Below are 27,897 nucleotides of genomic sequence, written 5' to 3'. Positions count from 1 at the left end.
AGGGTGGAGGGCAGCAGAGGAGCGTCACTAGTCAACACAGCCACAATGGCTAATCTACAATTTCTCTTCTTAAAATGTGATTTAAACACAACCCTAACCTTAACTTTTAATCGTAACCACACTGCTAATTCTAAACCTAACTCTGACCTTAAATTAAAAGCAAAAAGCTGTTTTTTGTTTGTTTTCAAGAATGATTACCATAGCCAATTTAGACTTTGTCGATGTGTTAACTAGTGACAACCAAGCAGAGGAGGGAGGGGCGCTGTAACTACGCGAACTTTATCCATAACCCCGGGAAAACAACAGAACCATTCAGCAGAGAATCCTGAGCGAGGTGTAGTGGAACGTGGAGACAGCGGCACAACATTGGACTATAGTGGTACCATTTGCTCCTAGCGCAATGGTTCTCCCAATAAGATATTTTCCAATTCATGTGGCACTTTTTTGTTTTCTAGAATGGACTCCCATATCAGCCTTCAACCTGGATACCTTGAATGTCCTGAGGAAAGACGGGGAACCGGGCAGTTTATTTGGATTCTCTCTAGCCATGCACCGGCAACTTATTCCTTCAGATAAGAGAATGTAAGTTTAGTTTTTTGTTGTTGTTGAATTAGTTATGTAACATTTATTAGACATACACTTCGTGTGGGTAGGTTAGGCTAATTATTGTGCGTCTCCGGTCTCCATTTTACAGTAACGTTAGTTGGAGCGTTCATCACTTGACGCAGGTCCATTGACCAAATTCCGGTTGGACCGTTTTCTTGTCAAGGGAGGAGAATATTGTGCATTTAAAACGATTTCCTATTAACGCAACGTTCCACAATTGTTTCGTTATGGAGAGAAATTAACTATTTCTATTCGTACATGGTTTTTTAATATTTTAAAGTTAAACATTTAAACATTTTACTCTATGTTTTGGAGACCTACGTGTTGAATGCGTGTTAATAGGCTAGAAGCACAATGAGTATTTATATTCAGTAGTGCGTGGGTCCAGTCATTGTGTGTTTCAGAATGCCCTTTGACATGGTCCTTGCTACAAATTAACAATGGAAAACCAGAGGTAACGAGCTTTGTCACTGGAGAAATCATGCATGTTAATGACATTTGTTCAAAAGAAAGTGACTCTATCCCCCAAATGAGAGGTTGAGATGGGGACCTCTGAATATGAATAGGAAATATGTAAGGACATTTAAAAAGTGAATACACACGGGATATCATACGTTTTTTTTTCATAGTATGGGACACTGTATTGCACACCCATATGTTTATTGAAAAGTATATTTGCATTGTTATCATTTCAGAAGAATTTTGGTGTCAAGTAACCAACAGCATTACTTCTGCTGTTTTGAATTCTTACAAATAGATCTGCCAGCAACTCCATTCTTGTGCACGTATTTAATGAGTTCATAACATGGTTATTTATTTGACCTTTATATTATATATAAACCCGAGTTTATAACAAATGGTTGTCAGTCATTCTACTAAATAGCAACTCAGGCATCTGCAGTGGTGCAACCATGGTTTTATCTGTTCATCTGTAATCCATTCTCTGATAGTTTAGATTAATTCCTCTGAAAAGAGGAATGATTGGTGACCTGATGTAATTGTCCCAACGGAGAGTGGATGAGTGTGGCATGAGTCGGGGTGAATTATTGGTTTAGAACAGGGTGCTAAGGGCAGTGGCCCAGACAGAACACACTGTGTGTGTGCAGTGCACTGTGCACCATTTAAAAACATTGCAGCCATGAACATTGAATATATTTAGATAAAGAACAATCCATGAAGTCTAACTTTATCAAATAAAGAGGTATTTTAACTACGGTCAGCATTGCTTTATTACCGAAAGAGCAAAATATTTTGACATACCTGACATTCAATAATGATTAGTAATGGTAATGATAGATAGGATGGGCACCATCCGTGTGTAACCTGTGATTCATTTCATTTAGCAAACCCTGAGGTGCCAGGAAAGTTAGGGGTGAGTGCAATGATCCAGTGCGGGACAAAACCATGCCTCACAGGTGTGTGTTCCAGCTACCCACCAGAAGAACAGAGCAGGGGGATGGGCTCTGCTGCATGTCATATCCACACACATACTGTAGCCAGGGTGAGCTTAGCTGAGCTCCAACAAGCAAGCACACATTTGGTGGCAGCCAGAGGGCACTTGCTGCAGTACATTAGAGATGCAAAGGCCCAGTCTGCAATGCACTGATAACAACATTTTGGCCAGGATTCCTTAGATCACTCAGATTGCCCTTCTTTTGCTTAGATCCTCACTTAGATCCTGCTTTGAGGAATGCAATGTGAACCTCTTCAGGTACGGCAGTTCTTGGTATCACTATTAACAACATTTACTACATGTTTATCACCTACAACACCATAGATTTTTAGGTTAAGCAATATGGACCCACAGTTAAATTATTATAATTAGCATATACAGTAGGAGGATGCAGTTAAGCATAACCATAGTGTCATTTGAAAGGGAACACGCGTGAGGTTAAGTGCTTTGAATAAAGGTTAGAATAAGACAGTTAAAATGCTCATCTTAGACAAAATCATGCCGTTGTGCCCATAAATGGATAGGGAGTGGAAACAGATGAACAACACAACTTTTAAAACGTTTTTTTTAAATGCTATTTTCAAAGCACATTTTCACCGTAATGGCTGCTGTAAATGACTAGTTAAAAAAAAGTTGAATGTCCTACTTGTATGTTAATGTTTTACAAGTGTGTGTATCTCTCTGCTTGTCCAAGAAATAAGTTCAAGAGAAGCCTGCTGATGGCCCAAAGCAGCAGTCTCTAAAATATATAGTGAATTTCATGGTATTTGTTGGACAAACAGAAGCTTGGTATTTCTCAGGAGCCCGGCAGTTGGCTGTGTCCCAGTCAATTTCAAAGGGAAGCTAGAGTTCCTTGGTTGGGTAGAGAGAGAGCCACTGATTTATTAACAACGATAGAAGAGCTCAAGTCTTGGTGTCTTGAAAAGCCACACACATTGGGATCAGATTTACGAAGCAATGTCATTTCAGGAAGAATAACAATTCAAACAAGAAGTCAAGTCAATGTTGGGAGAATGACAAACATTCTAGTAAATCTGTCCCTGTCTTCTACAGAACTCCAATGAAGGCTAAGAAGACGTGTGGAAAATGAACCATTTGCCTTTATGACAGTTTCCCCTCCCTGTTCGGTTCTTGTCCTTGGTTGGTTGTTACAAAGAAGATAGTATCATTAAAAAAATGTGTAGGCCTATCCGTTTTAGGTCATTGAGACCAGAAGGGAAACACAGTGTCTTGTAAACATTTTGTCTGTAGTCAGTGCTTTACTTGAACTGAAATAGGTGTCGGTACTCATTTTGCGTGCCGGTACAGTTTATCTTTAGGTACAGGAGCTCCACAATACTTTTGATGTAATATTCTAGGAACAGGAGCTCAAGCAGTAGAACATTTGAGGTACCGGTACTCAGCTCTGGTGAGCTCCTGCCCAAGTCAAGAACTGGCTGTGATCTCAAATTTAAATCCTCATGTGACCTTAGATAATGAACAAACCAAGTGAAAGCAGAGTTGATCACAAAGATAGTTAATGTGTAGCCCTGGCTAACAGCTGTGATGCTCATTAACCCGCTATGTCTTTACACAGCACAGAAAACCAAATGTCAACGCAAATATTTGTGAAACCAATCGACAATTGACTCTATTTATATTTTCCCCCACCTAGAGCATCTGATATTCAGTCAGTCGCGTTAATGGAAATGCAAATCTGGCCAAATTATCAGCAACATTTATTTGGGAACATGAATGAATTAATAATGTTTGCAACTCATTTATTGGCTGTTGCTTGTACTGAGTGACCACTTCCTTTTTAGTACATTGGGGCTTGGAACAATTTTTTAAAAGGAGCATATAGTCTATTATGATGAGCTGGCCATACTTATTGGAGCAGCGAGTGTGTCTATATAACAGACTAATATCCTCACTGTCTGAACTCAACTCAACCAAAGTGATTAACTCACTTACCCTTCCTCTCTAGTTAGATAACCTTCGGTGTCTAGCACCGATTGTGTTAAACTGATTTGAACTCAAAACAACCTCAAGCCCTTCAGGGTCTTATTGCCAATGTCTCTGTGCACTGCAACTCCCCAATGGTTGCATTGAAAGCACAACCTTGTTTTAAGTGTGATACACTAAAGTATTTTCCTTCCTTCTAATTATGTAGTTTCCTGTGGAGTGGAAGTGATAAGTAGAGATCTACCCTTTTCCATTTGACAATGTATGTTAGGGCTCCCAAGTGGCGCAGTGGTCTAAGGCACTGCATTTCAGTGCAAAGGGCATCACTACAGACACCCTGGTTCAAATCCAGGCTTTATTACAACCGGCCATGATTGAGAGTCCCATAGGGTGGCACACAATTGGCCCATTGTGGTCTGTGTTTGGCTAGTGTAGGCTGCCATTGTAAATAAGGATTTGTTCTTAATTGACTTGCCTAGTAAAATAATAATATACACTACCTTTCAAATTTTGGGGGTCACTTAGAAATGTCCTTGTTTTTGAACAAAAAACATGTTTGTTGTCCATTACAATAACATCAAATTGATCAGAAATACAGTGTAGACATTGTTAATGTTGTAAATGACTATTGTAGCTGGAACCGGCTGTTTTTTAATGGAATATCTACATAGGCGTACAGGGGCCCAATATCAGCAACCATCACTTCTGTGTTACAATGGCACGTTGTGTTAGGTAATCCAAGTTTATAATTTTAAAGGCTAATTGATCATTAGAAAACCCTTTTGCAATTATGTTAGCACAGCTGAAAACTGTTGTGCTGTTAAAGAAACAATAAAACTGGCCTTCTTTAGACTAGATGTGTAACGGCATTCAGAGGTGGAAGAAGGAGAGGACCAAAGCGCAGCGTGGTTAGTGTTCATCTTTGTAATAAGAAACTGAACACTTCAAAAATAGATAACAACAAAGTGAAAACCGAAACAGTTCTATCTGGTGCAGACACACAACGACTGAAAATAACCACCCACAAAACACAAAGGAAAACAGGCTACCTAAATATGGTTCTCAATCAGGGACAACGATTGACAGCTGCCTCTGATTGAGAACCATATCAGGCCAAACACAGAAATAGAAAATCATAGAAAAACTAAAATAGACAACCCACCCAACTCACTCCCTGACAATACTAAAACAAAAGACAAAAAAAAGGAACTAAGGTCAGAACGAGACAAGATGAGTATCTGGAGCATCAGTGTAACGATGTGCACTGAAAGTCAGGAAGCAAGTTCAGGGAGTGAGTGTTTTTATAAATAAACGCAAAATAATACAAAACAAGAAACACGCACAGACATGGAACATAAATGTAAACAATGATGACTGGGGAAGGAAAGGGAGTGACCTATATAGGGAAGGTAATCAGGGAAGTGATGGAGTCCAGGTGAGTCTGATGACACGCAGGTGTGCGTAATGATGGTGACAGGTGTGCGCCATAATGAGCAGCCTGGTGACCTAGAGGTCGGAGAGGGAGCACACGTGACAATCAGCATTTGTGTGTTCGATTACAGACTCAAAATGACCAGAAACAAATAACTTTCTTCTGAAACTCGTCAGTCTATTCTTGTTCTGAGAAATGAATGCTATTCCATGCGAGAAATTGCCAAGAAACTGAAGATCTCTTTAACTGTCCAGTCCTCAACTGGCAACTTCATTAAATAGTCCCCGCAAAACAATAGTCTTAACGTCAACAGTGAAGAAGCTACTCCGGGATGCTGGCCTTCTAGGCAGAGTTCCTCTGTCCAGTGTCTGTGCTCTTTTGCCCATCTTAATATTTTATTTTTATTGGCCAGTCTGAGATATGGCTTTTGCTTTGCAACTCTGCCTAGAAGGCCAGCATCCCGGAAGTCACGTCTTCACTGTTGATGTTGAGAATAGAGGTCGAACGATTATGATTTTTCAATGCCAATACCAATACCGATTATTGGAGGACCAAAAAAAGCCGATATCGATTAATCAGACGTTTTTTATATATATATATTTGTAATAATGACAATTACAACAATAATGAATGAACAATGAACACTTTTATTTGAACTTAATATAATACATAAATAAAATCTATTTAGTCTCAAATAAATAATGAAACATGTTCAATTTAGTTTAAATAATGCAAAAACACAGTGTTGGAGAAGAAAGTAAACATGCAATATGTGCCATGTAAAAAAGCTAACGTTTAAGCTCCATGCTCAGAACATGAGAACATATGAATGCTGGTGGTTCAATATTCCCAGTTAAGAAGTTTTAGGTTGAAGTTATTATAGGAATTTTGACGAGTCGACTATTTCTCTATACCATTTGTATTTCATATATCTTTTTTTGTTGTTGTTGAATTTTTGCCCCCTTTTTCGTGGTATCCAATTCTTTAGTAGTTGTCTCATCGCTACGACTCCCGTACGGGCTCAGGAGAGACGAAGGTCGAAAGCCATACGTCCTCCGAAACGCAACCCAACCAAGCCGCATTGTTTCTTAAGAAAGCGTGCATGTGTCGGAGGAAACACTGTGCACCTGGCGACTTTGGTTAGCACGCACTGCGCCCGGCCCGCCACAGGAGTCGCTGGTGCGCGATGAGACAAGGATATCCATACCGGCCAAATCCTCCCTAGGCCAATTGTGTGTCGCCTCACGGACCTCCCGGTCACGGCCGGCTGCGACAGAGCCTGGGCGCGAAACCAGAGTCTCTGGTAGCACAGCTAGCGCTGCGATGCAGTGCCCTAGACCACTGCGCCACCCGGCAGGCCCGTATTTCATATATCTTTGACTATTGGATTTCTTATAGGCACTTTAGTATTGCCAGCCTAATCCCGGGAGTTGATTGGCATGAAGAGCGCTGTGCATCAAGCATTGCTAAGAGCTGCTGGCATACACAGTAAAGTGCTGTTTGAATGAATGCCTACGAGCCTGCTGCTACCTACCGCTTCTCAGTCAGACTGCTTTATCAAATATAAAATCATAGACTTAATTATAATATAATAAACACAGAAATGCAAGCCTTAGGTCATTAATATGGTCAAATCCGGAAACTATCATCTCGAAAACAAAACGTTTATTCTTTCAGTGAAATACGGAACTGTTCCATATTTTATAGAACGGGTGGCATCCCTAAGTCTAAATATTGCTGTTACATTGCACAAGCTTCAATGTCATGTTATAATTATGTAAACTTCTGGCAAATTATTTTGAAACGAGCCAGGCAGCCCAAAATGTTGCAGTGAAAACAAGAGAAGTGACACAATTTCCCTAGTTAATATTGCCTGCTAACATGAATTTATTTTAACTAAATATGCAGGTTTAAAAATATATACTTCTGTGTATTGATTTTAAGAAAGGCATTGGTGTTTATGGTTAGGTACATTTGTGCAAAGATTGTGCTTTTTTCGGGAATGCGCTTTTGTTAAATCATCACCCGTTTGGCGAAGTTGAAGTAGGCTGTGATTCGATGATAAATTAACAGGCACCACATTGATTATATGCAACTCAGGACAAGCTAGTTAACCTAGTAATATCATCAACAATGTGTAGTTAACTAGTGATTATGTGAAGATTGATGTTTTTTTACAAGATAAGTTTAATGCTAGCTAGCAACTTACCGTGGCTCCTTGCAGCCACAAGGTCCTTTTGACGTTGCACTCGTGCAACAGGTGGTCAGCCTGCTACGCAGTTTCCTCGTGGATTGCAATGTTATCGGCCATAATCGGCGTCCAAAATGGTCGATTTACAGACTGTTATGAAAACTTGAAATCCCCCCTAATAAATCGGCCAATGCCAATTAATTGGTCAACTTCTAGTTGAGACTGGTGTTTTGCGGGTACTATTTAATGAAGTTGCCAATTGAGGACTAGAGAGGCGTCTGTTTCTCAAACTAGACACTCTAATGTACTTGTCCTCTTTCTCAGTTGTGCACCGGGGCCTCCCACTCCTCTTTCTATTCTGGTTAGAGCGAGTTTACGCTGATCTGTGAAGGGAGTAGTACACAGCGTTGTACGAGATCTTCAGTTTCTTGGCAATTTCTCGCATGGAATAGCCTTCAATTTCTCCGAACAAGAATAGACTGACGAGTTTCAGAAGAAAGTGCTTTGTTTCTAGACATTTTGAGCCTGTAATCGAACCCACAAATGCTGATGCTCCAGATACTCAACTAGTCTAAAGAAGGCCAGTTTTATTGCTTCTTTAATCAGAAGAACAGTTTTGAGCTGTGCTAACATAATTGCAAAATGGTTTTCTAGTGATCAATTAGCCTTTTAAAAATGATAAACTTAGATTAGCTAACACAACGTGCCATTGGAACACAGGAGTGATGGTTTCTGATAATGGGCCTCTGTACGCTTGTGTAGATATTCCATAACAAATCTACCGTTTTACAGCTACAATAGTCATTTACAACATTAACAATGTCTACACTGTATTTCTGATCGATTTGATGTTATTTTAATGGACAATAAAGGTGCTTTTCTTTAAAAAACAAGGACATTTCTAAGTGACTCCAAACTTTTGAAAGGTAGTGTATATATTGAACATGTTAATGCATCCTTTTCAAAACAATGAATTGGATACCTCTGTGAATAGCTATGTACGTCGATGATTTGGTTAGGATATCTCCACAGTGAAACCAGAGAAAAGGCCATTGAATTGTACATGCCAGGCCATCTGTGCACATGTAACCCAATAGACCGCTTGCAGCAGTTTTCTCTCAGACAAGACACTTAAAACCAACTAGAAATTGTGGCTTTTCTTGGATCACACTGTACAGTAGTATGTATATGAACTCTTTGCACCACATCTAACAGGGGTTTTGTTCCTATCTGAGCTTTCACTGAGCAGGATCTCAGCTTAAATCCAGCACGCCTAATTCTTGTAATGGCCTGGCTGATGTAACAAGCCAACTCCAGGCCAGTGCCAAGTGTTGGTGTGGGTAAACGGACACAGTTAGAACAGCTGCAGGGGTCCTGGGGACTGTGAGTGCGTGGTGGTGGGGGCAGCGTCACACATATGAACAAAGGATGCACCCATAATTTGGTCACCACTATTCATTTCCTGTTAGTCTGTAACCAACCATTCTGATGGTTGATCTGCCATGCTTTGACATGGTCTCTGTTTTGGCTTTCTTTGCTCTTCCTTATTGTCTTTTAGACTTCTTGACGGGGATAGGTGATATGGCTTCTCATGTATGCTTTTATTTACCTGTGGTAGTTATGCTGACTTGATACTATAACCTGGATGTTTTCTGTTTTAGGGAAACAGGGGCAGTAGATTTGCAATGTTTTTTTAAATGTGTCCGAAAATGTCTAATTTCCCGCAAATGTAATATAATAATAATATATGCCATTTATCAGACGCTTTTATCCAAAGCGACTTACAGTCATGTGTGCATACATTCTACGTATGGGTGGTCCCGGGGATCGAACCCACTACCCTGGCGTTACAAGCGCCATGCTCTACCAACTGAGCTACAGAAGGACCATAACTTGTTGGCAGTTCGCATCGAAGAAGGTAGCTTAGCGGTAGCTTATATCACATCACAGTGTTCCCATTACTTCTCTAGGGCATTCAGATCTATGAAGACCAGAGGGAAGAAAGTTTCAGAAGCTCCAAGTAGCAGTTTTGACTTTGGTTTGACTTTTTTGGTTCAAATTGCTTAGTCATTCCGAATGAGTTTATCTACATCAGAAGCTGTTTAGTAGTCAATATGACAGGGTGGATAAGGTGCTTGTCCATAAGTCATCAGAAATTAGCAGCTTGTTTACATGTGTGCACCAGACTTTGGATGCAAAGGCTGAAGTGTTGCATGTTAATGTCAATATTACTCTTCAGTGATTTGCCGAATTCTACAACTATCACTGAGGAGCCATGCTGAAAACCTTTTCTTGCAGATACAAATCCCTATCTCTGTGTTACTATCTCTGTGTTACTATCTCTGCATTGATGTGTTGTTTCCCACCTAATATAGCTCTACACTCTGGGGGAAAAAGGTTATATCTAGAACCAAAAATGGTTCTTCGCTTGTCCCCATAGGAGAACCCTTCGAAGAACCCTTTTTGGTTCTACCCGGAACCAAAAAGACTTATCCTATGTGGATAGCCGCAGAAACCTTTTGGAACATTTTTTTCTACAGGTGTATGGGGTTGTTTTCTCCAGGGTTAAGTGAAAGTGTGATGTGCAAGAGTAACATTACAATAAATAAATTGTGATTCTGAAAGCCCTCAACTATATACATTCTAACTGTGCCTAACACTGAAGCTCAGCTGCACTGTGAAATTGTAGTTACGATCTTTGTATTGACTAAGCTCTTATTTGCATTTCACTGGCTGTTGATAGAAGGGAGGGGACAGAATTTGGGCTTCTATCTCCCTCTTTCCCAACAGGCTTCCTCTTGGGAGTTCTTGTTTGTTAATTGGAGGTCTATGACACTATCCAATGAATCAATAGGGGGTTTACGGAAGAGCCTGTGGAATCATGCAGAGTGGAGGAAGAGGGTGAAGAGGATTCCCTGACCCCCTTTGAGGAAATTCTTACAATGTTTCCATTGGATTCACACTGTGGTCCACGATCACCCAAATGTGTTCTCCACTAGATCGGTCCCTAAGCAGTTGAACAGAGGACTTGTACTGTATGGACTGTAATACATTTCCCAAATTGCAGTACAAAACCACTTCCTCTAGGTAATATGCAATAGGCCTATGCAATATCTTCGCCCAGAGTGAGCCATTCTCATATTGATGCTTCTGCTCACGTTTTTCTCAGTGCTCCCCGGTATGGGCTGTGTCTCTCACTCACTGTCCAGGCTGGAAATGTGACCCAGAGTGGTCCTGCTGAGGTGTTTCTCTCACTGTGGTTGTTCAACAATGCGCAAGCTGCCTGTGTGTTTCCCTCTATAGTGTTAGTCTAACAGGAACACTTTTTTCATTTAGTGAAGTGCAAGTACAGCCAATTCCTAAAAGCCCTGCTAAGATATTACTTGAAATGTTTCATTCCAATATCTCATTCAGTCACAGGTCTTATAAAGCATTGTGCATAAATATATGGGCTCCTGAGTGGGCAGCAGTCTAAGGCACTGAATCTCATAACTACACACACCCTGGTTTGATTCCAGGCTGTATCACAACCGGCCGTGATTGGGAGGCCCACAGGGCGGCGCACAATTGGCCCAGCGTGGTTAGGGTTTGGCCGGTGTAGGCCGAATTTGTTCTTAACTGACTTGCCCAGTTAAATAAGTAAATACAAATGTAAATGGCTCTACAAATTATTCAAGCCTTTAACGTATTCACACAGGCCTATTGTCCCCCAGCGGTTGTTAGGATTCTCTGAGGGACTGGGGGATGATTTGGATAAGTTGTTGTCAGTGAGCTAATGTTGTACAGGACAATCACATTATTGAATATGTTGCAAATTAGATTGTCGGCTCTACTGTTGCTCTGCCTATTGCTCATTGTATTGCACAATAGTCTACTCTACTACATACAGTTGAAGTCGGAAGTTTACATACACTTAGGTTGGAGTCATTGAAACTTGTTTTTCAACCACTCCACAAATTTCTTGTTAACAAACCATAGTTTTGGCAAGTCGGTTAGGACGTCTACTTTGTGCATGACACAAGTAATTTGACCAACAATTGTTTACAGACAGATTATTTCACTTATAATTCACTGTATCACAATTCCAGTGGGTCAGAAGTTTACATACACTAAGTTGACTGTGCCTTTAAACAGCTTGGAAAATGCCAAAAAATGATGTCAGGGCTTTAGAAGCTTCTGATAGGCTAATTGACATAGTTTGAGTCAATTGGAGGTGTGTACCTGTGGATGAATTTCAAGGCCTACCTTCAAACTCAGTGCCTCTTTGCTTGACATTGTGGAGAAATCAAAAGAAATCAGTCAAGTCCTCATAAAAAAAATTGTAGACCTCCACAAGTCTGGTTCATCCTTGGGAGCAATCTCCAAAAGACTGAAGGTACGACGTTCATCTGTACAAACAATATTACCTAAGTATAAATACCATGGGACCACATAGCTGTCATACCGCTCAGGAAGGAGACGCGTTCTGTTTCCTAGAGAGGAACGTACTTTGGTGTGAAAAGTGCAAATCAATCCCAGAACAACAGCAAAGGACCTTGTGAAGATACTGGTGGAAGCAGGTACAAAAGCATCTAAATCCACAGTGAAACGAGTCCTATATCGACAACCTGAAGGGTCGCTCAGCAAGGAAGAAGCCACTGCTCCAAAACCGCCATAAAAAAGCCAGACAACGGTTTGCAACTGCATATGGGGACAAAGATCGTACTTTTTGGAGAAATGTCTTTTGGTCTGATGAAACAAAAATAGAATAGAAAAAAATAATGACCATCGTTATGTTTGGAGGAAAAAGGGGGATGCTTTCACGCCGAAGAACACCATCCCAACCGTGTAGCACAGGGGTGGCAGCATCATGTTGTGGGTGTGCTTTGCTGCTACCAAATACTAATTGAGTGTATGTAAACTTCTGACCCACTGGGAATATGATGAAAGAAATACAAGCTGAAATGAATCATTCTCTCTACTATTATTCTGACATTTCACATCCTTAAAATAAAGTGGTGATCTTAACTGACCTAAGACAGGGAATATTTACAATGATTAAATGTCAGGAATTGTGAAAAACTGACTTTAAATGTATTTGGCTAAGGTGTATGTAAACTTCCGACTAAATAGATCATGAGAATCTCTTTTTTTTTGTCCCTAGCCACCAAAATAATTATTTTGAGGACTGACAGCCAGTTGATATACAAATTGTTTGTATTTGTGTCTCAAAGGGCATATTCCCAATTATTTTAAAACGCTTGAGACAGTATTATGAATGCTGGACGTTTGTCTGGCAATTTGTATAGGCACACAGTAATGGACATGTGTTTGCCAGTTTGACATGGTTTCTGTTATTCAGTGCAGTCCTGGGTACTAAATTGACTGCATCTAATCCCATGTCTAAAAATGGTCAGTATGAATTATTGAATAGAACAGCTGCAGTATAGGATTACCAAACATCTCTGACATCTGCTATTGTCACAGTACATTAATCTACAGACCATACATATCTTAAAGATACAGTCATTGGATTTTTCTTACAGACTGTTGATTGGAGCACCAACAGCCAAAGCTCTGGCCAACCAGAGAGCCAACATAACCGGAGGCCTGTACAGTTGTGACATCACCACAGAATCCGATGACTGTGATCGAATCGATTTTGACAATGAAGGTGAGGTGTTACTCATATCCGTTTCTCTCTCCTACACAACATATGAATTAACACGATGCTTTATTATTCACAATATACTGTAATTGTAATAAATGATTCTAAAGCAAGAATAAGAATTAACATCCTGATTCCTTCTGATGAATTTCCACAGAGGATGTGAGAGTTGAGAACAAGGAGAACCAGTGGATGGGGGTGACAGTTAACAGCCAGGGCCCCGGAGGGAAGATTGTGGTAAGTCAGTGTCCGAGGATATACTGGTTGGTTTCCTGACCAGGCTCATTTTGCTTTGTATATCTCACATGTGGAACTTCACATTAGATTGGCAGTAGTCATTAGCTGAGGATCTGTCTTACTTGGTGGATGTTAACCTGATTTCATTATACCCGGATGAAGACAGCTTGTCTGCCAAAACGTTGGTTATTTAGGTTGTTCAATTATTGCATCGGAGCTCCTAGAGTGTGCGGCTCTCTTTTTCTTTTTCAAGTGTTCTACTCCGCTAGCCAGCATCTCACCTAAACAGGTGTGCGTTTCTCTCGCCTCCAGATTAACCTGATTCCACTGTCTTGTCATTGCAGACCTGTGCTCATCGCTACCAGAGACGTCTGTTTGTGGACACTGCTCAGGAGTCCCGTGACATCACAGGACGCTGCTACGTCCTGAGTCAGGACCTCACTATTGATACGTCCTCTGATGAAGACGGAGGGAACTGGAAGTTCTGTGAGGGACGTGCCAGAGGCCATGAGAGGTTTGGCTCATGCCAGCAGGGTCTGGCTGCCACGTTCACCAAGGACTACCATTATGTGGTGTTTGGAGCGCCTGGCGCCTACAACTGGAAAGGTAGGAGTCTGTTCATAAGGCAAGAACTTAAGTTGTGGTTGCCAAACCTATTTACTTTGAAAATGGGTGTTCAATGTTTTGATTTGAATGTCAGCTGAATGAACCATGTAGTAATTGTGACTTACATTGCCCTCTAGAGGTAAAGAAATGCATTGCAACATTCTTCATTTGACATTTCCATACTGTGCTTTAATTGAATTTTTATTTCACTTGTAGAATAAATTCACCCAGTTACATTTAGCTTGTGTCATTATTGTTTTGTTGAGGGTCATATTTATGCCAGCAGCATTCCATTGACATCTTCACCCCTCACTCTCAACCACTCTAGGCATTGTACGTGTAGAGCAAAAGAACAACACTTTGTTGGAAAAGGGATTTTATGATGACGGACCTTATGAAGTTGGAGATGAGAACCGCTTGGATCCTGACCTGGTGCCTGTGCCTGCTAACAGCTACCTAGGTGGGTACAGTAGGTCTGAACCTTGATTGTGAGAATCATGTGTTTTGTGTGCTTAGGTATCCTGTTCATGACCAGTTTCTCTGCTGCCAACCCTGATCAGTTTGTGTATAAGTCGCCTTCTCTGCAGGTCAGCTTTGAGAGAACTCTAGATGTGACGACCAATACTTACTTAGGTTTGTGACCTTCGAGGTGCCTAAAACATGAACCATTCCATCTCCATGATGGCTAACTAGTAAATGGTTTATAGTGTGAATATTTAGCATGTCATTATTTTAACATAATGCTTGAATGCACTGCAGTTATTATTACTGGTATAATTATGTGTGCATCAACATATGTTTTCTAGGTTGCGTCAAGATAACATGACTAGTATATTTAGTTGTGTTTTTCTTTACATCCCAAATTCACTCATTTATCCATGAAATATGCATGATCTGTAGTATAGGCCGTGTAAAAGATATACCTTGATTCCTGTTATTTTATGTTGCAGGATTTTCCCTTGATTCTGGCTTTAGCATCACCAAGGGGCATGGCCTAACTATTGTGTCTGGAGCACCACGAGCCAATCACTGTGGGGCTGTGGTCCTGTTGCGAAAAGAGAATGAAGCGTCAGCAAGACTCTCCCCAGAGTACATTCTAGAAGGGCCTGGACTGGCATCGTCTTTTGGATATGATGTAGCTGTGGTCGACCTGAATGGAGATGGGTATGTCACACAAGTTCACTTCTACTTTTCCAGTTGTGGCTTATCCATACATTATGTAATCAAACCTACATGGATATTGTAAGTTATGATTCCATTTTTTTGTGTTTCTTTTTGCATCCCAGGTGGCAGGATATTGTTGTGGGAGCCCCTCAGTTCTTCATGAAAGAGGGAGACATTGGAGGAGCTGTTTATGTCTACATCAACCAGGCAGGAAAGTGGGCCAAGATCACCCCAATCCGCCTCAATGGAACCAAAGACTCAATGTTTGGGCTGGCAGTGGAGAACATCGGTGACATCAATCAGGACTCCTATCAAGGTGGGAACCTGGTATCTGTTCTTGTTTCTGGCCTTTTCTGTGCTTTTTCCACCAAATCACATAGCTGAATGGCTTCTCTTTTACAGACATTGCTGTTGGAGCGCCCTACGCTGACGCTGGTGCGGGAAAAGTGTACATTTACCATGGTTCTGCTAATGGAATCAACACCGTGCCTGCACAGGTTGGTTTTGCAGTGTTTTATTGGTTGTGAATGTCCTTGTTGACATAGTGAAATGACATCTCTGCTGCATCCTATTTTTATTTGTCATTTCAGATCCTTGAGGGAAAGCCCAACATCAGATTATTTGGATATTCTCTGGCTGGGAACATGGATTTAGATAAGAATTCCTATCCTGATATAGCCATTGGGTCACTCTCAGATACAGTACTCGTTTACAGGTGATGATCTTGTTAGGCTATCTAAATAGCAGTCTAGTTTCGACCTCACAAATTCATTTCAAGATAACACATAACATTTTTTTTAGGGCAAGGCCAATTATTAGTATCAAGAAGGATGTCAAAATTACTCCGAAGGAAATTGACTTCACAAAGAAAACCTGTGGCAACAGTATCTGGTAAGGTGTTGATGGGATTTGATGACTACTCATGTTTGAAAATATGTCTGACATCTTTATACTTCTGTACATTTCTTTGCTAATTTAATTGAATGACATCCATTTTTTGTCTATAGTTTGACCGTGGAAGCATGCTTCACCTATAAAGCAAACCCTGCATCCTACAGCCCAAAACTAAGTAAGCAAAGCTTCTCTCTCTCCAGTAACCCCACCCCAATTGGGATAATTTGTCGTAGTCCCGAAATTACTGAATTCATTTGTCCTTACATAATACATACTGTTCAAATCAAATCAAATCAAATGTATTTATATAGCCCTTCGTACATCAGCTGATATCTCAAAGTGCTGTACAGAAACCCAGCCTAAAACCCCAAACAGCAAGCAATGCAGGTGTAGAAGCACGGTGGCTAGGAAAAACTCTCTAGAAAGGCCAAAACCGAGGAAGAAACCTAGAGAGGAACCAGGCTATGTGGGGTGGCCAGTCCTCTTCTGGCTGTGCCAGGTGGAGATTATAACAGAACATGGCCAAGATGTTCAAATGTTCATAAATAACCAGCATGGTCGAATAATAATAAGGCAGAACAGTTGAAACTGGAGCAGCAGCACGGTCAGGTGGACTGGGGACAGCAAGGAGTCATCATGTCAGGTAGTCCTGGGGCATGGGTCCGAGGGCTCAGGTCCTCCGAGAGAGAGAAAGAAAGAGAGAATTAGAGAGAGCATATGTGGGGTGGCCAGTCCTCTTCTGGCTGTGCCGGGTGGAGATTATAACAGAACATGGCCAAGATGTTCAAATGTTTATAAACGACCAGCATGGTCAAATAATAATAAGGCAGAACAGTTGAAACTGGAGCAGCAGCACGGCCAGGTGGACTGGGGACAGCAAGGAGTCATCATGTCAGGTAGTCCTGGGGCATGGTCCTAGGGCTCAGGTCCTTCGAGAGAGAGAAAGAAAGAGAGAAGGAGAGAATTAGAGAACGCACACTTAGATTCACACAGGACACTGAATAGGACAGGAGAAGTACTCCAGATTTAACAAACTGACCCTAGCCCCCCGACACATAAACTACTGCAGCATAAATACTGGAGGCTGAGACAGAAGGGGTCAGGAGACACTGTGGCCCCATCCGAGGACACCCCCGGACAGGGCCAAACAGGAAGGATATAACCCCACCCAGTTTGCCAAAGCACAGCCCCCACACCACTAGAGGGATATCTTCAACCACCAACTTACCATCCTGAGACAAGGCTGAGTATAGCCCACAAAGATCTCAGCCATGGCACAACCCAAGGGGGGGCGCCAACCCAGACAGGATGACCACATCAGTGAATCAACCCACTCAGGTGACGCACCCCTTCCAGGGAGGGCATGAGAGAGCCCCAGTAAGCCAGTGACTCAGCCCCTGTAATAGGGTTAGAGGCAGAGAATCCCAGTGGAAAGAGGGGAACCGGCCAGGCAGAGACAACAAGGGCGGTTCGTTGCTCCAGATCCTTTCCGTTCACCTTCCCACTCCTGGGCCAGACTACACTCAATCATATGACCCACTGAAGAGATGAGTCTTCAGTAAAGACTTAAAGGTTGAGACAGAGTTTGCGTCTCTGACATGGGTAGGCAGACCGTTCCATAAAAATGGAGCTCTATAGGAGAAAGCCCTGCCTCCAGCTGTTTGCTTAGAAATTCTAGGGACAATTAGGAGGCCTGCGTCTTGTGACCGTAGCGTACGTGTAGGTATGTACGGCAGGACCAAATCAGAGAGATAGGTAGGCCCATGTAATGCTTTGTAGGTTAGCAGTAAAACCTTTAAATCAGCCCTTGCTTTGACAGGAAGCCAGTGTAGAGAGGCTCGCACTGGAGTAATATGATCAAATTTTTTGGTTCTAGTCAGGATTCTAGCAGCCGTATTTAGCACTAACTGAAGTGTATTTAGTGCTTTATCCGGGTAGCCGGAAAGTACAGCATTGCAGTAGTCTAACCTAGAAGTGACAAAAGCATGGGTTAATTTTTCTGCATAATTTTTGAACAGAAAGTTTCTGATTTTTGCAATGTTACATAGATGGAAAAAAGCTTGTCCTTGGAATGGTCTCGATATGTTCTTCAAAAGAGAGATCAGGGTCCAGAGTAACGCCAAGGTCCTTCACAGTTTTATTTGAGACGACTGTACAACCATTAAGATTAATTGTCAGATTCAACAGAAGATCTCTTTGTTTCTTGGGACCTAGAACAAGCATCTCTGTTTTGTCCGAGTTTAAAAGTATAAAGTTTGCAGCTATCCACTTCCTTATGTTGTTCTGGAATGTTTCCTTACAGCTATCCGCTATGCGTTTGAGGCTGAAGCGGATCGCAGGAAGCAAGGGCTGATCTCTCGGGTCCTGTTTCTGAACAAGTCTCGCACCGACCAGGACTTCCAGTCCACCGGATTTCTGGACCTCCGGGGACAAAACAAAAGAGCGTGTACCAAGACAAAAATCAGACTGCAGGTACAGTATTTGGTCTTCGTCTAACCCTCGTGAGATTTTAGAATAACACCTAGAATGTGGCGAGGGACACGGTGTACTCATCATGGTTGTGTTCTCTGTCAGTAGGATAACATTAGGGACAAGCTGCGTGGTATTCCCATTGAGGTGTCAGTGGGAATCCAGGGTACCAAGCGTCAGAAGAGGCAGAACGCTCTCCCCCAGCTTGTGCCTATTCTTGACAACTCCCAGCCAAGCAAGGTCGTCATACTGCTTCAGAACTGAGAGAGGATCTCCATGTCCCCATTGTTGCATATACTTCCCGATGCCATTGAATGTCTCAGGGCGAATGGAATTCAGTAAAGTTTAGAATGGACTTACTGTCAGATGCATTAAAAATATGTTTTTTATGTATTGTGCTTCACTACAGGTTAACTTCTTAAAGGAAGGATGTGGAAATGATAATATTTGCCAGAGTAATTTACAACTGGTGTACAGATTCTGCTCCAAAGAGCCCAACCAAGAGGTATTCCCCCCGTTACAGATGTGAGTATGAACAAACATTCTTAGTGCATATACATTCTGGGATGTTCATGCTAAGATTTGGAAAAAGAAAACCATGAATCTGAGGAAGAGGTATAAGGCAATGTTTTGTTTTTGTTTTTATCCAGGCAGAATGGGCTACCAGTGATCTCCCTCAGTGATCAGAAGGACATAGCTCTGGAGGTGACAGTGAAGAACAGAAATGGGGATGATGCCCATGAGGCTAAGCTGGTGGGGATGTTCCCTAATGCTCTCTCATTCTCCGGCTTTCGCTCTCAGAAAACTACGGTAAGTGGAGGGACACTGGATTATTTCAGCATAGATTTGCTATCAGTCAAGTAACAACATTGTAATGGGCTCTTGTTCTCCAGAGGGATAAACCGGTGCTTTGTTTAGCCAATCAGAATGGCTCCCAGACAGAGTGTGAACTGGGGAATCCATTCAAAAGAGATTCAGAGGTAGGCTATGAAGTAGTTTTCTTTACAGTATTTGTCTTATTCTGTCATTGTGTGGCTCACTCATGGTGAAGGTTATTTAATATTTGGATGCAACGTGTTTCCAGGTTACTTTCTACATAATCTTGAGCACTGCTGGTATCTCTCTCAATACCACAGAAATCGACATTGACCTTGAGCTTCAAACGTAAGTAGCACTATAGTTTTCGCACAAACGTGACTGATGACTGACTTGGTGGCCTTGTAAAACACTTTTTTTGTGTCATTTCTCTTCTTTCAGGACCAGTACACAGGAAAGAACAGGCAGTCTGAAAGCAAGGGCAAAAGTAGTGATTGAGATGTTACTTTCTGTTGCAGGGTAAGTATTCAAACATTGACACTTTTTGACTACTGCATCAATTAGTTTTGAAAGCTATTGTGAGCAATGTGGTCCTCTAACATGTGGTTTGTTTATCAACAGAGTTGCGAGACCTTCCCAGGTGTATTTTGGGGGCGATGTACAAGGAGAGAGCGCCATCAAGACAGAAGAGGAGATCGGCAGTTTGATTGATTATGAATTTAGGGTAATTATCGTTATCTGCTTATCTCACTGAGTTTCTCAATATATCTTGATCTGAGGTTAGAGGACTGTGATGAGGACTGATCTGAGGACTGTGATGTTGAAAATGTTAATACCTCCAGATAATCAATTTGGGTAAGCCGTTGAAGTCCTTTGGCACAGCCTCGTTGAACATTCAGTGGCCCAAAGAGAATGTGGATGGGAAGTGGCTGTTATATCTGGTTAAGATCAGCACCACTGGCCTGGAAGAGATCCCCTGCTCCCCAGAAACTGAGATCAACTCTCTCAAACACATTCAGGTAATACTTTCCTAATGCAGTTTCACTGTACTCTATGCATTTTTGTAGAAGCAAAAAATGTCCAGAGATGAGGTTTTAAAACACTTAATGAAATTCTAGTTTGAAATACTAACTTGTGATGTTTTTTTTTTAGGAGTCTAGCACATCTAGGAAAAAGCGTGAAGCTGGAGGCAAAACATCTGGAGGCAAAATCTCTTTGGTATCAGACCAAAGAAAGCACAAGATTTTGGTAAACACACTTTCATTTGCATTTAAAAATATATATTTGATCAATAATTACAGCAAGGTTGTCTGACAAAAAGTATTTTCCTCTCAGATGTGTGGCAATGGCTATGACTCTAGATGTGTGGTGATCAAGTGCCCTCTACTGGGCTTGGACAGTAGTGCAGTGATTTCTCTAAGGTCCCGTCTGTGGAATGCTACCTTCCTTGAGGTGAGAAACAACATGTCTGTTGCTATTTGCTTTTCAAAATAGTCCTAAATAGCCGATACGATTGATTCGGACATTCTCTAACATTGAAAACCTTTATTTTGAAACAGAATTACGCGTCTTTGAACTATCTTGATATAATTGTGAAAGCTTCCATCAGCCTTGATGCTCCGGCAAAGAATATGGTTCTCAGGAATGCTGAGACTCAGGTGAGTTGCACAGTCCACTCACACAATGACTCCTTCACTGATCAATACAACTAAGAGTTTCTATGTAACAAATCAAAATGAACATACGGTTTCTTCTTGTGCCCATGCAGGTGAGAGTCACAGTGTTTCCGGAGAAGGCAGTAGCCCAGTTTGGTGGAGTCCCATGGTGGATCATCCTCGTGGCTGTCCTGGCTGGTATTCTGATGTTGGCGTTGCTAGTGTTTCTACTCTGGAAGGTAAGGACAGTCTAGCTGCAACACATTTACTAATATATTCACGGTGTTGTACTCTGCTATTAGTAGACGCATGTAACAGTGAATCATTATTCATTCAGGTGGTAATCATAACATACAGTGATTAGAACGTATCTTTCTGATAAAATGGATTTTATTCACACTTGCGGTGTTACAGTATATTTCCATTCTCATATTGATTCTCATCACCCTTGCTCTCCTTAAGTGTGGTTTCTTCAAGAGAGCCCCACAGTATGATGCAGCGTATCACAAGGCACAGATCCATGTTCAGCCCTCTGACAAAGAGGAACTCACTACTGAGGCATAGTGCCTGATCTCTGCACTCAGACCTGGGGTAAAATGGACATTGCAGTCAGCATGGAGTGTGGGCTTAACAAAGACTAACTCACTTTGGCTTTAAAGGAAATGCTTACTTCCGAAGCTACTTCCGAGCGTCTCGTGTGAAGATATTTGAATGGACACATTCCCATACTCCCTAAGTGAATGCACTTTATGTATCTAGTCCCCCCCATTTGAAGGTGTCATAAGTATTGGACAAATTCGCTTATTATATATTAAGTAGTCAAAAGTTTAGTATTTGGTTCCATATTCCTAGCACGCAATGACTACACCAAGCTTGTGACTCTACAAACTTGTTGGATGCATTTGCAGTTTGTTTTGGTTGTGTTTCGGATTATGTTGTGCCCCAATAGAAACAAATGGTAAATAATGCATTATATAATTTTGGAGTCCCATTTATTGTCAATAAGAATAGAATATGTTTCTGAACACTTCTACATTAATTTGAACGCCACCATGATTACGGATAATCATGAATGAATCGTGAATAATGATGAGTGAGAAAGTTACAGATGCACAAAGATCATGCACCCAAAACAATTTGGTGAGAAAGTTACAGAGGCATAAATATCATACCCCCCCAAGAAAATGCAAGATATTTATGCCTCTGTAACTTTCTCACTAAAACTTTTGACTAAATTGAATACACGATAAGTGAATTTGTCAAAATACTTATGAAACCTTCAAATGGGGGGACTAGATACATGAAGGGATTTTATTTCTAAACTGTAAAACAGATATGAATGAAAACACTAAAAAAAAATGGGAAAATCTGTACTCTCCAAATATATATAAATAAATATATGTCCATATAAAACATTTGATCTCAAAACCATAATGATGGAGTCTGACACCAAATTAAAAGTTTTAGCTTCAAATACGTATGGGAGTGTACTATATCTGGTCATTGGAATCGATCTAATTTGAATATGTGCAAAGAGTATGCACTATTCAGATTCAGTATCTGTGTGTTTGAATTTGGTGAGCATTTAAAGTTTTTTCCCACGAATGAGCAGATATTCGATTTCCCTTAATTTTCAAACCTATTAAACTTTTTATCCCAGCTTCTTTCTTTTTCTAGGTTTCTGCTTTGCCTGGCTGTTTGGAAATGCTATTTTGAATATTACTCTTTCCAAGGGAAGCATGCTCTCTCACAAATCACTCTCTTTGCATTGCCTCTGATTTGCTTGAGCATTATATTTTCTAAGTGTTATATTTATATGTGCAGGTTGATACAAGTCTCATTTATAAAAATGTACAGTGGGGCAAAAAACTATTTAGTCAGCCACCAATTGTGCAAGTTCTCCCACTTAAAAAGATGAGAGAGGCCTGTAATTTTCATCATAGGTACACTTCAACTGTGACAGACAAAATGAGAAAATAAATCCAGAAAATCACATTGTAGGATTTTTAATTAATTAATTTGCAAATTATGGTGGAAAATACGTATTTGGTCACCTACAAACAAGCAATATTTCTGGCTCTCACAGACCTGTAACTTCTTCTTTAAGAGGCTCCTTTGTCCTCCACTCGTTACCTGTATTAATGGCACCTGTTTGAACTTGTTATCAGTATAAAAGACACCTGTCCACAACCTCAAACAGTCACACTCCAAACTCCACTATGGCCAAGACCAAAGAGCTGTCAAAGGACACCAGAAACAAAATTGTAGACCTGCACCATGCTGGGAAGACTGAATCTGCAATAGGTAAGCAGCTTGGTTTGAGGAAATCAACTGTGGGAGCAATTATTAGGAAATGGAAGACATTACAAGACCACTGATAATCTCCCTCGATCTGGGGCTCCACGCAAGATCTCACCCCGTGGGGTCAAAATGATCACAAGAACGGTGAGCAAAAATGGGACCAAAGTAACAAAGCCTACCATCAGTAACACACTACGCCGTCAGGGACTCAAATCCTGCTTAAGCCAGTACATGTCCAGGCCCGTCTGAAGTTTGCTAGAGAGCATTTGGATGATCCAGAAGACGATTGGGAGAATGTCATATGGTCAGATGAAACCAAAATATAACTTTTTGGTAAAAACTCAACTCGTCGTGTTTGGAGGACAAAGAATGCTGAGTTGCATCCAAAGAACACCATACCTACTGTGAAGCATGGGGGTGGAAACATCATGCTTTGGGGATGTTTTTCTGCAAAGGGAGCAGGACGACTAATCCGTGTAAAGGAAATAATGAATGGGGCCATGTATCGTGAGATTTTGAGTGAAAACCTCCTTCCATCAGCAAGGGCATTGAAGATTAAACGTTGCTGGGTCTTTCAGCATGTCAATGATCCTAAACACACCGCCTGGGCAATGGAGGAGTGGCTTCATAAGAAGCATTTCAAGGTCCTGGAGTGGCCCAGCCAGTCTCCAGATCTCAACCCCATAGAAAATCTTTGGAGGGAGTTGAAAGTCCGTGTTGCCCAGCAACAGCCCCAAAACATCACTGCTCTAGAGGAGATCTGCATGGAGGAATGGGCCAAAATACCAGCAACAGTGTGTGAAAACCTTGTGAAGACTTACAGAAAACGTTTGACCTGTCATTGCCAACAAAGGGTATATAACAAAGTATTGAGACAAACTTTTGTTATTGACCAAATATTTATTTTCCACCATAATTTTCAAATAAATTCATTAAAAATCCTACAATGTGATTTTTTGGAGAAAAGAAATTCAAATGTTGTCTGTCATAGTTGAAGTGTACCTATGAAGAAAATTACAGGCCTCTCTCATATTTTTAAGTAGGAGAACTTGCACAATTGGTGGCTGACTAAATACTTTTTTGCCCCACTGTATATTTTCTCTTGCCAGTGTGGATTTTTCAAACACTCAAAACATGATGACAGCGTTCCAAGATACCATGCCGTACGGATCAAGAAGGAGGCTTGTCAGTTTAAAGATGGAAAAGCCAAGCTGGATTCCTTTGAGAAAAAGCAGTGGATGACAAGCTGGAATGAGAACGAGAGCTACTCATGAGACACTTGACTGTTGGGATACGGTCAGATACAATAATCTCCTATTTTTCTAAACATCCAATGACTGCATTTGGGAAGCAAACTACAAAAGAAAAGTTTTCTATTCTCCCCAAGGACTCTCAGATGAAAATCTATCCTGTGTCGCATCTGAGGAAATTAGAAGCATCGCGTCTTACATTTGGGTAGAAAAAGGAAATTGGGACTTTGAAATCCATTATCTGCCACTGATACAGTTTTTAATGACATGATGAATTGAGTTTCAATCTCCAATGTTTAGCTGTAAATAATCTTTCTGCTGTGTTTTTTTGCAGTCAGTTTTATCCAATCTCCATACTGTATAATCCCTTCAATGAATTGACTGGAACATTCTGTATGTTTTGTATATATTTAAATACTTTAGCACACTGTATATTTATTTTTGTCATTATCTGTATAAAAAAACAGATGCATTGGCCAAAGTCTTTTTACATTTTTTTTTATCCCAAGTTACTTTTCAGTATAATAAGTTAGGGTAAATGGTACTGCTGATTTTCTAGTGCTGCACAGACTTAAAAGTAGCTACAGGTATTATGTGAATAATATTGTAATTGGGACTCATTCTTTGCACTTGATTATTAAAAAAAGGTATGTCATTTCTACACAAGTCAAACAGGTACAAAGTTAATGCAATGCCTCTCAATTCCCGAATTAGAAAAGAATAGCACATTTATGAATATTTCTAAGACAGTTATGTCAGTTATGAGTTTGAGATATTTAACTGATTCCCACCAAACCTCTGTTTATCCAATACAGTGCCCCCTGTCAAAGCCATTTCATATACGCAAATACTGTACTGGGTGATACTTCAGTAGCATGCAGCTGGGACAACTGGAGCTCAAAAGAAGCAGTAAAATGCAGTTTATTGTTTCGCTAATTTTATTTGAGCATTCCTGAGTAAGAAGAAAGACACTCAGTAATGGTATTTGTTATGTGTGTCTTGAAGGTTGAGATGCCACCTGACATAAGAATCATAATACAAACCCCCAAAATGCCGACTTCGGAAAGTGATCTTCTTGATGAATGCTGTCTGTAGGCCTAACAGACTTCATTTGATATGGAGGCTATTCAAAGGGTAATTGTTGTGGAATAGTGATCAATGAGAAGCATTAGGTGCTTTCACACTGCACCTTAGCTCAGGGTTAACAAATGTTTATGTGAACACTGACTAAGCTCGCCCAGGGCCAGTCTAGCTTGGGGCTAAGAACAATGCAGTGTGAAAAGGCCTATTTAGTACTATACCTACCTAAAACATGCTTTGAAAAAAAAATAATGTAAGTCTCATCACTGGCTCTTCATTCATTCCTCTAGTCAGATGTTTTGAATACTGTGTTTTGTGACAAATTGCAATAAAAAGAGAATAAATGGCTCAAAGTTTTTGTTTTGTTTTTTGGGAAATGTGTTTTTTGCATACTTTAGTCTCCCTGAGACAACCTCAGAATGGGGTGAAAGCCAGTGTCTACCATTTTCAACAGCAACCCTGGAGCATAAGGTTTAACTGCTTTGCTCAACGGCACGTCGACTGATTTTTTTACCTTGTCGGCTTGGGATTCGAACTAGCGACATTTCGGCTACTGGCCCAACACTCTTTATGTGCTTGTTTTGATTAAATAAATGCTTAAAAAGTATATAGACTAAGGAAACAGGCACTTCTGAGTCTACTAAAGGGCCATGTGTGACGTCAAGGACCCTGAACCAAAGAGGAAGCTCACTCTTGGGGTGTACTTTAACACTAGGCTGACCTGGGCAGAACACATTGAGAGAGTGGTGGGAAAGTAATGAGCTAAATGTCATGCGCTGTCTGATGGGAAAAGAGTGGTGGGCTGGGAGTTCCTCATTGAGGACCATGTACCGTGCCTTCGGAAAGTATTCAGACCCCTTGACTTTTCCACATTTTGTTGTGTTACAGCCTTTTTGCAAAATGGATTACTACCCCCGATCTGATCTACACAATACCCTGTAATGACAAAGCAAAAACAGGTTTAGACATTTCTGCTCATTTATAGAAAAACACAAATAAATGGAATATCATATCTACGTAAGTATTCAGACCCTTTACTCTGTACTTTTTTGGAAGCAGCTTTGGCAGCAATTACAGCCTTGAGTCTTCTTGGGTATCATGCTAAAACCTTGGCACACCTGTATTTGGAGAGTTTCTCCCATTCTTCTCTGCAGATCCTCTCGAGCTCTTTCAGGTTGGATGGGGAGTGTCGCTGCACAGCTATTTTCAGGTCTGTCCAGAGATGTTTGATCAGGTTCAAGTCCGGGCTCTGGCTGGACCACTCAAGGACATTCAGAGACTTGTCCCGAAGCCACTCCTGTGTTGTCTTGGCTGTGTGCTTAGGGTTGTTTTCCTGTTGGAAGGTGAACCTTTGCCCCAGTCTGAGGTCCTGAGCACTCGAGCAGGTTTTCATCAAGGATCGCTCTGTACTTTGCTCCGTTCATCTTTGCCTCGATCCTGACTGGTGTCAGTCACTGCTGCTGAAAAACATCCCCCACAGCAGTATGCTGCCACCACCATGCTTCACTGTAGGTATGGTGCCATGTTTCCTCCAGATGTGATGCTTAGCATTCAGGCCAAAGAGTTCGATCTTGGTTTCATCTGACCAGAGAATCTTGTTGGTCTGAGAGTCTTTAGGTACCTTTTGGTAAACTCCAAGCGGGCCATCATATGCCTTTTACTGAAGAGTGGCTTCCGTCAGGCCACTCAACCATAAAGGCCTGATTGCTGGGGTGCTGCGGAGATGGTTAACCTTCTGGAAGGTTCTCCCATCTCCACATAGGAACTCTGGAGCTCTGTCAAAGTGATATTCAGCTAGCCGCCCGGCAAAACTGAGCAATTGGGGGAGAAGGGCCTTGGTCAGGGAGGTGACCAAGAACCTTCTCCCCCAATTGCTCAGTTTTGCCGGGCGGCCAGCTCTAAGAAGAGTCTTGGTGGTTCCAGACTTCATCCATTTAAGAATGATGGAGGCCGGCCTTCCGGGTGGCGCAGTGGTTAAGGGCGCTGTACTGGGTTCGCGCCCAGGCTCTGTCGTAACCGGACGCGACCGGGAGGTCCGTGGGGCGACGCACAATTGGCCTAGCGTCGTCCGGGTTAGGGAGGGGTTGGCCAGTAGGGATATCCTTGTCTCATCGCGCACCAGCAACTCCTGTGGCGGGCCGGGCGCCGTGCG

The 27,897-nt window shown here is 41.4% G+C and overlaps 1 protein-coding gene across 1 annotated transcript; it reads left to right on the top strand.

The window, feature by feature from the left end:
• Positions 1–296: 296 nt before the first annotated feature.
• On the top strand, positions 297–26,114 carry itga6a (integrin, alpha 6a). The gene is made up of 25 exons (XM_035750074.2): positions 297–582; positions 13,152–13,279; positions 13,431–13,510; positions 13,855–14,116; positions 14,445–14,576; positions 15,067–15,280; positions 15,403–15,596; positions 15,683–15,777; positions 15,871–15,995; positions 16,082–16,171; positions 16,288–16,349; positions 18,477–18,646; positions 18,752–18,901; positions 19,059–19,168; positions 19,294–19,453; positions 19,537–19,623; positions 19,728–19,807; positions 19,901–19,978; positions 20,081–20,183; positions 20,302–20,478; positions 20,612–20,707; positions 20,795–20,911; positions 21,019–21,117; positions 21,228–21,353; positions 24,525–26,114. Exons 1-25 carry the CDS (start codon positions 401–403, stop codon positions 24,687–24,689), a joined length of 3,282 nt encoding a protein of 1,093 aa, XP_035605967.1. The 5' UTR covers positions 297–400; the 3' UTR covers positions 24,690–26,114.
• Positions 26,115–27,897: the final 1,783 nt, after the last annotated feature.

This window comes from Oncorhynchus keta, chromosome 34, assembly GCF_023373465.1.
Source record: "Oncorhynchus keta strain PuntledgeMale-10-30-2019 chromosome 34, Oket_V2, whole genome shotgun sequence".
NCBI classification, from domain to species: domain Eukaryota; kingdom Metazoa; phylum Chordata; class Actinopteri; order Salmoniformes; family Salmonidae; genus Oncorhynchus; species Oncorhynchus keta.
This window is presented reverse-complemented; position numbering and strand designations above follow the sequence as displayed.

Excerpts from the sequence above, each read along its gene's own strand:
- itga6a (XM_035750074.2), top strand. The coding sequence starts at position 401 with ATGGTTCTCCCAATAAGATATTTTCCAATTCATGTGGCACTTTTTTGT. Across the intron at positions 13,511-13,854 it reads GCCCCGGAGGGAAGATTGTG|ACCTGTGCTCATCGCTACCA; the intron begins GTAAGTCAGTGT and ends TTGTCATTGCAG. Across the intron at positions 14,577-15,066 it reads GCCTGCTAACAGCTACCTAG|GATTTTCCCTTGATTCTGGC; the intron begins GTGGGTACAGTA and ends TTTATGTTGCAG.